The sequence below is a fragment of the Columba livia genome, chromosome Z (genome assembly GCF_036013475.1).
Source record: "Columba livia isolate bColLiv1 breed racing homer chromosome Z, bColLiv1.pat.W.v2, whole genome shotgun sequence".
Taxonomy (NCBI): domain Eukaryota; kingdom Metazoa; phylum Chordata; class Aves; order Columbiformes; family Columbidae; genus Columba; species Columba livia.
In genome coordinates, this window is record NC_088642.1 from 51,600,319 (window position 1) to 51,614,154 (window position 13,836).

A 13,836-nucleotide genomic window follows, 5' to 3' on the forward strand; every position below is an offset into this window, starting at 1 on the left:
TGAAAAATCATTAAAATCAAACCCAAAAAAGTAAAATGTGAATCATCTGATAATGCTTAGTATATGATATTAGTGGAAAATAATAATGGATTCAGTTAAAATGAACAGCAGAAAAGTTGGCTTACTTCTCCAACGAGCTTTTTTCTAATCTTTCTTTCTCTTTCCTCTGACGTTCTTTGTGCTTCTTAACTCGAGTTTCCCACAGTCCTCTTACGACAGAAAAGTCAAATATTATCACCTGATGCCCCATACTGTTGACATTAAGCTTCTCCTGCAAGAACAAGCCATCGTGAATACTTCAGGAGAGACATAATGAGCAAAATAAGGAACTAAATGATCAAGTTTCATTAAAATTTTCTGCAGGGAAAAATCTGAAGTTGTAAGAAATATTAACATAGTATGCTTTCCATCTTACCTAATCTGTCTTAGGTTTTTGTGCTGGCAGTAATCAATGTAGCATACAACTGACTTCAACGTAAAATCTATGGCAACAGCCAAATGTTGAATTGTTTTTATTCCCTACACTTTTTCCTTTCCAAGGCAAAGAAATACTAATTTGATTAAGTAAGACTGATGAATATAACTTTAAAGACTTTGTATTTTTATAGTTTATGCAAGTAATATTAAAACAAATAGTCCTGAAGATTCTATTCATTGTAAATCATACAGAAGCTCTTAATCTTAGGTTCTCATGTTTTGATCTTTAGGCACCCAAGCTACGCTGTTCCGCCAGAATTTGGGAATTTCCAGTGTTTGCATAAGTAAGTGCTTACCTGTGAAAGGCATTGAAAGACCAGCCCTGTAATATGCAGTGAAAATTTACCTAAGGCAGAGATAAGTTGAAGGGGTTGTGAACACATGGATGCCACTTATTAGTATGTCTAGAATTACTTTCCAGCAATCAATAGCGTGGTGTCAATGTATAAGGTCTTGTGCAGTTAAGAACTGAGCTGAGCCATACCCGAACTCGCCAGGCTTTCCATATTCCATTAAAACCACAGAAATTTCTTGCAGGAACTTCATCCCTATTGAAGCCTGTGACAAAGCTCTCCCTCCCTTTAGTAGGCATGATGCTTGATTCTACCCAATATGAATACGACCTTCCTTCTACTTGAGGGAAAGAAAACAAAAAAACAAACAAAAAAAAACACCCTCTAGTGTCTTTAACAAAACACCCTCTAGTATCTTTAACAACCACAAGAGATGAAGACTTCAGATTTACATCTTGTGAAACACAGCGTGACTGGCAACATGGTTTTCCTTACTAAACTCTAGCAACAGTTCGGTACCAAAAAAGGAAACAAATCACCTACTAAAATACTAATGCAAGTACAGATACAAATCTTGATAAAATAGGTAAGACTGTACTCGCTTACTTGGAGGCACTGGTGAAGGTACAATCATCAAAACACATCGGTTTTCATTAAATGCAGCTAGGTTGTCTAGAGAGCACTTCGGTCATGCTTACTTCTTTATAATACGGTTTGCTGAACCATTGGAAACAAGTCTTATAAAACAGAAGTTCAAAGCCTCTTAAAAGCAATTGTTTCTACCAAGATAAAAACAGAGAAAAGGAAAATCAGTTATTTAAACTTCACTTGAGGTTTCATTAGATACTACATTTATGATAACATTCATAAGCTTAAAAAAAATTTTAAAAAAAGGAAGAAGAAAACTTTGCTGGACCATCTGCTGATCATTTCAAAAGCAATCTGTCCCTTCCTTTACTGGGTGTTTTCAAGCTTGTATCTATTACTTTTTGCTCAGACTTTCCTGTGGTCATTTTTTCCAAGCTCTACTTGCTTCAACTGAGGCTATTTGTTTTCTGTCCTTCTGTTATAATACCAAGGAGGAAGGGGAATTTATTCACCCCTCTGTATTTTTCCTCTTGTAACTTCATAACTGTCCCTTTTGTCTTTCACCCCCTTTCACCTGTACTTCTCTCTTCAATATGTAACACATAAAGGAATAATTTCTTCTGAGACAGCAAAACAACCTCATGTCCTCTGGAAAATGCGCAGCACAGACTTAAAAAGATTATGCATAGGTACACCAAGAGGAAAGGTTCGTATATGTCCACCTTATTTGTCACCTCAGTGAGAAATGTCCTTACAATTACCTCCAAGTACTGGCACAAAGACCAGTCAGAAACCAATATTTTTCCATGACATAGTCTTCTGTATCTTAGAATGTTTATATAAACTGCTATCTTTTCTGTTCATAAAGCTGCTCTCATTGCTTATCTTTATGAGCACTAACAATCAGGCAAAAATAGTTCCCACCCTATCTGGAACCGACTGCTGACAACAGCTGAGTCAAAACCCCATTAATAGCAGTGTAATGAGAACGGTGACCTTATTCTCTGTAGAAAGGCTTATCTATAATCAGTTGCACCCTTCTAAAATGTATTCACTAATAATTTAGAGGAAACTCTTTACCACATAAAATAAAACATTCTCCTCCACTGCCAAAATTAAGAAACCAGTGACAAGGACTTCTCCCTCACAGTAGCTGCAGAGATCAGCAGTCACTGTGCAAGATCTAATTCATTTTAATAGATCAATTCATAGCAGTGAGTTTTGGTAGAAGGGCTGTTGCAGGAGCTGACAGTGAAGTGGCAGCTGGACACTTGACCTCTGTTGAAACTAGATGGCCTTAATCAACACAAAGTCTGAATAAAATGTGAAAGTACTCTATTTCCTTGACTTGTTCTCCACCTTCCTGTCTCCCAGGTTAACTCATTTGTTCTTTATTGAGACACTGATTTATTAGACACTCAGGGTGGGAAAGTTTGTACAGCTTTTATCCACGTATTCAACTAGGCTGCAATGTGTGAGGGTTTTTCTTCAAGCAGAGGAGAAGCATTTGTGGGAGGTGAAAGTTGTCCATCATAAGTCCTCAGGACTAATTTATTCAGAAGGAGCAAAGCCACAAATCCTGATCAGGTCATGGCATGGCTAAGGCTTCAGAAATATTTATCAGGACAAACACGAAACTTTGTTGCTGTCTACAACTCCAAAAGGTCACCCAACTTTCACAGGGCTGTTGCTTTATCCCATATTCTAGTCCAAAAAATGGGCATGAGGCATCAAGCATGATGGCAGAATGTGTACTTCCAAAAGTTCAGATACAAGCATTTCCCTTATGATGAGATAGTGGGGGGAAAAAAAAAAATGAGCAAGCTGGCAGAAACTAGATTTATCTGATCCTAAGAGTGGGTGCTTCAGGATGCAAGAATGTGTGACAGAAGAAGCAAGTACCTGTAATAATTTCCATTTCTAGAAATACTGAAGGCTATACAAATTCAAATTCACATACAGCAGTTGCTTTCTTCCAATCATCACATTAGGCCTGCACAAGAAAACCCAAAGCTATGGTTTATTACTCATAGCTGGGAAGTTAACATTTGGGTAGAGAAATGCCTCATTATAGACTTCTTTCTAACTTCTTCCCTTCAGCTGGCATTCCGCACCTGTGTTCCCCCCATAGTTAGGCTCTTCACAGGTAATCACTATTAACATTCTACCCGCTATCAGAAATCACAAAAGCAGAGAGGCTGGAAAAGGCCTTTAGAGGTCACCTAGTCCAGCTGTCCTGCTCAAAGCAGTCATATAGTTATTCACCCAAATCCAAACATACTTCAGCCCCCTTCCTCTTCCAATTTCCCCATCCTGTTGTAATTTAGCATTGCTCCTTTCATACCCCATACTTACATGTGCTCATTAAGGACAAGGTTTGGTCATACTTGTGAGGATTACTCAGCCCACTAATATGTCATTACATAAAAGACAAAAAACATAAACTATTTCTCACCCAAAAAATGGGTAACCTTGGTTTCATTACAGACAAGTCCTGACCACAAAAGCAACTATCACCTGCATTGACGAGGCCCTGCTTCAAAACTCTGCTGAGTTTGCAGCTCAATGCTGTCTTCCTTGGGTAACATCTACATCTAAATTATGTTGTAGGTCATCAGCACACCTTTCTTAGATGATGCATGGTTATACCATTCATTCAGTCTTACGAGTTATTAGTGAGATAGATCACCTAAGCAAGGCTCTCCGGTAATGTATGATAATGAAAGCACAGTGCTTTCCAAGGGAAAAGGGATTCAGGAACACAAAGAGAAAACAAAGATGTCATTTACAAGAGGATCGCTTCTGGAGAAAATATTTATATGTGTGTCTGTGGAAGCAAATAATCTTATCCCTAGCCATTTACACCTCCCAAGAAGTAATCTACAAGGCCTTAATCAACTTACTGGGGAGTCAGTCTGATTTCTTATCTTTAGAAAGATGGTTAGCCCAGGAAGAAAGCTGGTATGTTTCTTTTTTTAACAGCTGCAAGGTTTTCCCTTCATAAGCAGCTACACATTATATTTTAGACAATATTTTTCAGTAACATATTTTAAGTAATTAATTTTAAAATAAAAAGTAGCTTTTTTGACACTAAGAATTTGCATTATTTGGCAAAGTAATAATAATAGATTTTCTAATCAGAGGAAATTGTACTAATGGCAGAAGAAAGAAGTTTCACTTTGCTTCACTCCTTCCCTCTCTTTATAAGTTTCTTTAAAAAGGCAAGAAGAAAAATTAACACTTCTGTTTGGGGAAAAAAAAAAAAAAATCCTTCTAATATCATGGTCTTTGCAACATCTTCTCTTCCTCAAATAGCAGGCTAGGTCATCTGCAACTTTGTTCCAATTCTCATCAACAAGGGTCTCACAAAAATGCTTATAACTAGCATTTCTCCTCTCTATCTTCTAAAACACAAATTAATATTTCTCCTGTTAGGGCTGTACTTTCTGTTCCAGATATTATGACCTACAAACTTTTCTCAGTTTCACCATTCCAGGGCCCTGTGTAAGCACCTTACCAAACCCCTCTCCTCAGCAACACTCTCAGCCTTCTCTTACTACCAAGCCCATCTCAACACTGAAACCCATCTTTACTTCTTTCCAGGTGAATTTAATAATCCATCACCTCTTTGGGCCAGCTGAGATGAGAAGAAGCACTTGATCACATAAAAGCACTCTTTTACTATCAATATTTGGGTTTAGGGCTCTGATTGCCACGAGCTCTCCTTACATGAATAGAATAGAATGCCTTTAGAGAAACTTCCATGGGATTTCAGGTCTTAAAAAGAAGAAAATACTGTTCCTTTATAATCTTTCAAAAATAGTGATTATTTAACTGCATATATAAATAAGGCTATTAAAATCAAACAAAGTCCTTTTGTGTGTAAGGATATTAGCACACTTAAGCATTTGGAGAAGTAGGTCACAATAAAGCAAAATCTTAGTGGTGGTACTCATGTTTTCATTTAAATTACACAATGTTAATGCCAAAGGTTATTGTTAGAAAAAGCATCTGCTTAAGAATTTGCCTGAATTATTTTTATTTTATCATTTACAGTTTTTTCTATTGTGTAAATTCACCTAAAAGTATGCAGACAGTTCTCTAGCATCTACTTAAGACTTTGTTCTTTAAATAGTAGGAATACTAAGAAGCTCTAGGCCAGAATCTATTCAGTAAGGTGTTGAAAAACTACAGAATGGAAAAGAATATATCTGCCTTGTAATGTCTATAATCTTTTTTATTTTCTATTTGTTGTTGTTCATCTTGTTGCTACAAAGATATGCATACTTCAGACCATGTTGACCCACCAGTAAAACTGGAAAGATTGAGTATGCTTCCTCTTAAATGCCCTTGCTCCCTTCAGCTACTGATCTCTTCACCCCATGTTTGCGGCACTGCCACAGACCTGCCAGATGTTTCCACAACAGTCTCTGACAACCACCAGTGACCTCATGACCACTTAGTTGTATTTGTTTCTACCTGTTTCCACTTGGCCTCTGTACCCAGTGTAGGTGTTTGACTCTTTTTTTTTATTTCCCCTGGGCTTATTAAAAAGGGGAAAATGATGACTTGCAATATGTCTGAAAGTGTAACCAACCTGGGATATGGAGGAACACTCAGGCAACTGAATTTTACAATGGGACTGCCTTTTGCCTGCTCCTAGTGTTTAACACTGAATGAGTTTCATATCAGTTACACAAGATGCTATGGTCTGACTGATCGTCAAGAAGCAAAGTGTTTAAGGATACATAAGCTAAAAGTAACACTGAATTTCAGACAGAAGGCTGTCCACAGAAAAGTACTCTTCAAATCAACAGCTCCATTGAATGACTAGTTTGCAGCCTTTCTGCACTCATCTGAGCATCTGAGATACATCAATGTATAGACATACTGAGGAGCATACTACAAGAAAAATAGGACAAGACAAAGTCTTTTCTGGAAAGGAAAGTAGTGAAGAACAGGGGGAAATTGTTCCTAGATACGATAACTGTGTGGCATTCCATGACTTATTGTACCAACTTTTCTACAGCTTCCACCTGTTTACCAGTGTTGTCTTTGTCTTGTATGGAGCTGAATACAGTCAGTCATAAGTCAAAATTATATTTGCTTTATTATACTACAGTTTAGCCCCCTCTGAACATAGCTGGCATCAGTACTAATGATGGACAACTTGTCTGTGCACAGTGTATTCTGCAAAACAAGACCTGTGTCTTCCCTTGAGTCTGGAAGATGTCCAACATAGTTTTGATACTACAGATACAGCCAATATGAGTCTCTCTTACAGCCCTCCTGAGTTCATATGGGGCCTAGCTGCCCTCAATAACAGCGCTGTGTGTACTTTCCTTTGCTGCTTCACATGAATTACCAAATTATTAATGTTTCAGGGTTTTTTTCAATTTGTTTAATAGACTTGTTTGCTTGGGTCCTTTTTCTTTCCTATAATCACTGTGGGAGACCTTCTGCAATCTTATGAATATTACTGGCAGGATTACATAAGGGAAAATGTGGGTGAACATATTTCCTACCAATCTCGCAAATAATTTCTTAGGAAATTAGCTCACTCGCAGTGTGCTTCAGAATGATCAAGTCATTTATCTCACAAGTCTTTAAATAATTCAAAGGAAACCTGACATTTGGATGGCAACTGAAAACATTTTTTGTGTTATCGGGGAAAGATTAAATTACAGAAACATGCTGTGTTTGAAAGAGCAATAGAAATGGTGACAATGCTCACAATATACAACTATATTCTCTTAACTGTGCACAGCTTGTAAGTGGGCTAGGGTTTCCCTGTGTCACTTGGGGAGTGGAAGAGGGCTGCAAAGTGGGAAGCTGCTCTTCCCTACCTAGTCTTGTTGCCAGTAACAACCTCTTGTTGCTATACACCAGCAGAGAATTATCTTCCCTGCTAGTCTGGCTTGTGTATCTGTCACTAGATTTGCCAGATGCAGAGATTTGACAATGAGAGTTTGAGTTGGGGGTCCAACATAGATTGTGCTTGAGATCATATATGTATTCATGTGATGGCTGGGTCCTGGGAAGCACGTGGGCAGGGCAATGCTATGGATCACAGTGGATGCCACCTGGAGGCCTGGGTCCTCAGAGATCCAGCAAATGCAGCTGCACCACGGAATAAATAGAAGAGGGAAGGGACAAGCTGCTTCAGGGCTGGCGAAAGCAGTCCTGACACCTGGACGTGAGCCCAGATGTTTTGGGAGTTCGAAATGTTCCCTCCTGCTCTCTCAAGAGTGCAGTCTCAGCCAGCCGGCTCCTAGGTAAACAAACACAGACAGTGACACTTCCAAGTTATTAATTAGTCCAGCTTTCACTGAAATTAATTTCAGAAATTAGTGCCTTTGCATATCACAGGGTTTAATCTTGAATGCTCTGATGAATCCAGTTCTTTTTGAGTTTTCTGCTTTAGCTATTTCACAAAGAGGCACTTAAGAACAGAATCTGATATTAGCCTCTTCACACACAAATAAATAACTTTTACAGTGTTTACTTACCACAGCTAAGAGAGCAGATATGTCTTTTCTTAACCTACTCATTGTATTTCAGGTGGAAATGACTATGAACATCACAAAATTTAAAAGTAATGTTAATATAGGTATGTAAAGGCCAAGTTTGGTTTCGACATACATTTATGTGTGTATTTCCCTTTGTCCAGTGCTGCAGCACAATGTCTTACTGACAGTTTTCATTAATCAGTTCCTATTCTAGATGTAGATTAATCAGTCTCACAAACAAGATTCCTCTTTATCACTGCAGTCTTCAGATCTTGGTTTTTAGACAAGTTTTCACAGGGTTATTCATTAATTTGTTCTTTAATTATGGATTAATTAGCAGCTGAATTACAATATTCCTTATACTTCCTCAGTTCTTGTAGCATTATGTTTGCCATCAAGCATGATAGATGTTACATGTGCGAGGGTATTTATTACAGATGTATTCCCCTAGCACTTCAGTGAGCTGACTAATTATTCAAAGTGATTCTTCCACTGACAATTAAGCTAATGAAACACTGGACTGATGTTTGTGACATAAATACATTCTCTTTTTTTTTTTTTTTTTTTGTTCCACTGGGTGTTGTTGAAGAGAGGTTTAATTCCCATAAGACTGACAGAGGGCTGATGTATTAGAAATGGATATGTATCTTAAGGCTGTTTCTTGCCAAAGTAAAAACAGAACACTCAAGTGTATTACATATTTTTAAAGGTGTTTGAGTCTATGGATGTAGCTGTAGTCAGCAGGTGAAAACAATTGTCTTAGGTAGTAGACAAGAGAGTCCTTGGAAAGCTACAGCATGTGCTGAGAACTGATTAGAGAAACCACAATTAATTACTGATACAAAGACTCTCTCATTTCCACAGAACAAAACGTGGAGGCTTTCACATGCAATTAGATGATCTGAGCATAAAATTACAGTATCAGATTTCTCAGACCTGTTTTATGACATCCGGTTTTTTAGAACAACATTTTGTTGATTTATTCTCATTTGTCTTAAGGTTAATGGACCTGGACCATGCCCAAGATGTGAGGCTACTACTGTTGCCTTTCCTGTACAGGGTCCAACCTCTGAAGTTATCTATATGGATAACTGCTATTTTAGACTCCCTGTCCTAATTGCAACTAGCCAAAGACCCTCAAAATTTTGATCACTTCCTTTTGTTCCCAGGGGTCCATTTTCCATGCATTGATGTAAGAATCCAATCCTATCATCTGTGTCTCCCTTTACTGCAGAGGAGAGCAAAAACCTATGTCAAGCCATTTAGTTCTATCTCCAGTGTTAGATACAAAATCATTTTACTCACATAATAAGTAAAATGCTCATAGCCAGTTTCTAACCATCAAATTCTGTGACTGAAGAAGATATGGCAGACAATTTAGGTAAGCAAGAGAAGATGCTACTTTCAAGTACTCCAGCAGCCAAATTATTTTAGCTCAAATGGTCCAAATCCCACCACACAGTCATGAGGTGGCAGCTGTGTTTTGTCAGCTTGCTTCCCTCACCACAGCTGTGTCTTAAGCCTTTCCCACAAAATCTTCCCTTGCCTGTGGATCAGAGATATATGTGGCATGGACAGCTGGACATCTTCCTTGGAATATTCTCCACCTTCACCTTCTGTCTGAGAACAGCAAAATGGACAAATCTCTTTGACTGTATCTACCTCTTTGGCTAGAGAGCATTATCATCCATCACTGATACTTGAAATGGTGCTCAGTTAACTACTATTGAAAGGAAGAGAGCTGGTCAGTACATTTTGGCCTACAGAAAGTAACAAATCAGTGACAGCACATGAATACTTATGGTAGCAACAACAACAACAATAATGACAATATTTTACTTTAAATTATAGGCTTTGTTCACAAAAAAATTGCAGGCTAGATTTCCTATACCAGTTAGATTAACTGTTAGTGGCATGCAGAAACTGAAGTTCTATATTTCTTTTTAAATTCCACTCAAAATTTTGACAGACAACAAAGATAAATGACCAACCTCTCCAACCATTTTTTTATTGAAAATCATTCTCATGTCAGCCTACGTCCTTGAGATGTAATAGCTTGGGTTTATTACAACTGAGTCATGGAGTGAGTCTGGAAAGCTTTCCTAAATTATAAAGTCTGGATTTGTCACAGGTGTAAATCTACTTAGAAGAACTATAAGTAGCATGAATCTTACTATCTTTAATGGTACCCAGCAAACACATCACTTTTGACTAACACTCCATGTTTCAGCTATTTTTCCCATATACATTAACATTTAAAAATCCAGAGCACTGTAGCAGCAATGAAGACCTGTTGACAACTTCTCACTTTCCCTGCCATTTCCCACCTTGACCCCACACATCTGAAGAAACACAATAATCAGCAAAACTATCACTTACCTACTACTAAAGAACACGAACGCCCAGAGCTCCCAAGTGTTCTCTCTGGTTATTCAATTTGGGACACCGAGGTTGTTTATAGCAGCAGCATAGCTCATGGCTAGCCAGACCTCTTTGAACCCCACAGCGTGACTGGCCTTCCAGATGTACTAATATGCTATATTTGTAAAGTGATAACATGATCTGTGGTCTTACAGCAGAGACAGGCAGGATAAAGTATATACACTGCATGACTCGACACAGAACGAGAAACAACAGCACTAGGGCAGCATCTCATTTGCACCAAGGAAAGTGTGAGAGAGATAATGTTACTCATGCTTATGAATTTTCCTCGGAAAAAGGCAAGAAGAATTAAAAAAAAAATAAACAGTCTGCATTACTCTGGTATGGACTATCTCTTCCTTCCCCCTTCCATGCAAGTGCAAGAGATAAATAGACACACATGCACACAGACATTCACTGTGCACTGATTTACAACATTTCGTTGACTTATTCTCATTTGTCTTAAGGTGTTTTACTTGCTGATGATGGCTCACTTTTTCTATGCCCACTGCTTGACAGAGATGGCAGTATTCCTGCTTATAGTTAGCATTTTCCCACAGACCAGCAGGGCAGGTCTGTGGACAGCTGGAGACCATCCCTGCTGTGGCACTGGCATTGCTGGGGGTGGATGGGGAAGCCCTGTGGTCAGAGCAGAATGGGAGAGGGGGGCGAGGGGAAGATGCGGACAGAGACGGGGAGGCCCACCAGGGCCCCCAGAGCCATGGCAATCCAGCATGAATGGTTGAAATTTTGTGATTGTACCTTTGATGAAATAAGCCCATCCACTCCTAATTAGAAAATCTTTCTTAGTCAAAAAAACAACTGATTTACATCTAACCAGAGGAAGGAAGGAAGGAAGGAAGGAAGGAAGGAAGGAAGGAAGGAAGGAAGGAAGGAAGGAAGGAAGGAAGGAAGGAAGGAAGGAAGGAAGGAAGGAAGGAAGGAAGGAAGGAAGGAAGGAAGGAAGGAAGGAAGGAAGGAAGGAAGGAAGGAAGGAAGGAAGGAAGGAAGGAAGGAAGGAAGGAAGGAAGGAAGGAAGGAAGGAAGGAAGGAAGGAAGGAAGGAAGGAAGGAAGGAAGGAAGGAAGGAAGGAAGGAAGGAAGGAAGGAAGGAAGGAAGGAAGGAAGGAAGGAAGGAAGGAAGGAAGGAAGGAAGGAAGGAAGGAAGGAAGGAAGGAAGGAAGGAAGGAAGGAAGGAAGGAAGGAAGGAAGGAAGGAAGGAAGGAAGGAAGGAAGGAAGGAAGGAAGGAAGGAAGGAAGGAAGGAAGGAAGGAAGGAAGGAAGGAAGGAAGGAAGGAAGGAAGGAAGGAAGGAAGGAAGGAAGGAAGGAAGGAAGGAAGGAAGGAAGGAAGGAAGGAAGGAAGGAAGGAAGGAAGGAAGGAAGGAAGGAAGGAAGGAAGGAAGGAAGGAAGGAAGGAAGGAAGGAAGGAAGGAAGGAAGGAAGGAAGGAAGGAAGGAAGGAAGGAAGGAAGGAAGGAAGGAAGGGACTTTTAGCACATTTTGGGTCTGATGTTTTTAAAAAACAAAGTTTTTTATGAGAGACATTTCCAAAAACTGCTTGTGATTTAATTTCCTTTTAAACTCAACATTTCAGTTAAAATATTTAATTTTCTAATTTAAAAAAAAAATGGCATCAGCCATCTCTGTTTATTATTCATCACTGCCAGTAATAATAAGCATTAATTACAGCAGCTGAGGTTGGCTGAAACTTCAACTACTGATTTTACATTGCTGTGTTTTCAGTGCCCTCCCTGAAATCACATTACATTGGTTCGAATGGAAGAGGAAATTCAGGGAAAAACATGAAGTGCAGATTTAAACACTCAATTTTGTCTTCAAACCTCAAGGAGATGATATCACAATTTACTTTAATCTTTTTCAGTGCAGCATGTTTCAAGGTGTGGTGACATGCCTGAAGGATCTGCATCACAAGTCCTTAGCAGTCAGTCGCCTTTCAGTCTTTCAGTCATTCATGATAAATAAAAAATGTATTGATCACAGTTACCATGTCTCATTTGCCTAAACTATTTTTATCTTCTGATTCATCTGCCCACTTACATGCCCATTTTTTACAAATAACTATATGGGTTTCCTGTAGAAGTGAAGCATATCAGACTTCAGTTGCAAGAGCTGATGAAGCAATCAGTGAAGGAGACAATACTTTGGAGCAGAGAAGTGCATCCTTGTGTGATCAAAAGCACACTCCAGATTTCTGCTTTCTTGTAAACTTCCTAGGAAACTTCCTATATTTTTGTTCAGAACACAATAACATGAGATAATACTTAATTAGCCATTATATTAAGAAATATGTGATCTCCACCTCATTTTTTCAGGATCTACCAGTTGCTGTACAGGTGTTGATTTTGGCTGAGGAAGATAAGAGTTCTTGTGCTCTTTAAATGTTGAGAAACTGAGCTGTGTCTCAGCAATAGACAGCTGACCTTATGGTTACCTCCCCGGTCCTAGCCAAAGAGTCACAGATCAGCTATTCTTCAAATTATAATTGTAGCCTATCCATGAGAAGGAGAGACTTGCAATCTGTGTTGGGAAGGAAATGAGAAAAAAAGATCATGTAGTGAAGCAGATATCAGCTAATTAAGAAAAAAATTAAATAAAAAGAAAAAAGGCTATAGAAGGCTATCCTATGAAGGAGAAGACACTAATGATGGAAGAACAACTGAGGAAGCAGATGCAAGACTTAGAGAAGGTATAAAAAGTAACTGAAGAGATGGAAAGAGAGAGAAAAGAACATATAGTATTGTTTAGTGGTGGATCTCGGTGCACTTTATAAAAAAAAATACACATATATATATATATTTATATATATATATAAAAAAATACACACACACACACACACACACACATATATATATATATACATACATATATATATATATATATATATATAGGGAAAGGAAAATTGTATGTTAAGTCAATACCTAAAAGTGTCTCCAAAACCAGTTTCTTTCAAGAAGTATCTTGCATCTAAGGTTGCACAAATCCAGTCAAAACGTAGTCCATTCTCGGAGGAGCTGCTATACTAGCAAATAGTAAAAAAAAGCTTGGACAGTATGGATAGCACCACAAAAAAGGGAGTAGTAGACACACAGACCAGTGGAGTCGTGGAAGATTTGTTTTCATCCAACCAAACCTATCAAAAGGCTTAAATCAATTTAAGGTTGACAGAGGCTACTTCCTTCAAAGTTACTCTCTGCAAACTGCATCCCAGCAGCAGTGCTGATCTGCCAGAGCCAAACCGGCCTCAGCAGATTCTCAAACATGGCACCGCACACCTGCTGCAGTGCTCCCCTGGAAAGTGCTCCTCATTCAGCTGATCCAGTAAACCACCCAGAGTCTATGTGCTCATGTGACACTGAAGGCTACTGAATCATCTTACTGAATAAGGAGCACTGTCTAGGAAGTGGTACCAAAGCAGTCACTTCATAAAGATGCATGTCCCTTTGGCTGCTGGAGATCATCAGCCTTTCCAAACTGGAGATGTTGCCAAATTGAAATGGAGCCTGTAGTGAAATCTCTGGCATCCCAGTC

General features: G+C 38.8%; 1 protein-coding gene across 2 annotated transcripts in view; it reads right to left on the minus strand.

The window, feature by feature from the left end:
- LRRC2 (leucine rich repeat containing 2) overlaps positions 1–10,395 on the minus strand; it is a 71,927-nt gene extending 61,532 nt beyond the window's left edge. The window contains exons 1-3 of one of the 2 annotated variants that reach the window (XM_065045790.1): positions 10,247–10,392; positions 1,377–1,549; positions 126–271 (exon numbers count right to left, since the gene is read on the minus strand). In XM_065045790.1, coding sequence (XP_064901862.1) covers positions 126–250 — 125 coding nt within the window. In that variant the 5' untranslated portion in view covers positions 251–271; positions 1,377–1,549; positions 10,247–10,392. Of the gene's footprint in view, positions 1–125; positions 272–1,376; positions 1,550–10,246 lie in introns of both variants that reach the window. The other variant, XM_021293198.2, reaches the window with a different exon arrangement.
- Positions 10,396–13,836: the final 3,441 nt, after the last annotated feature.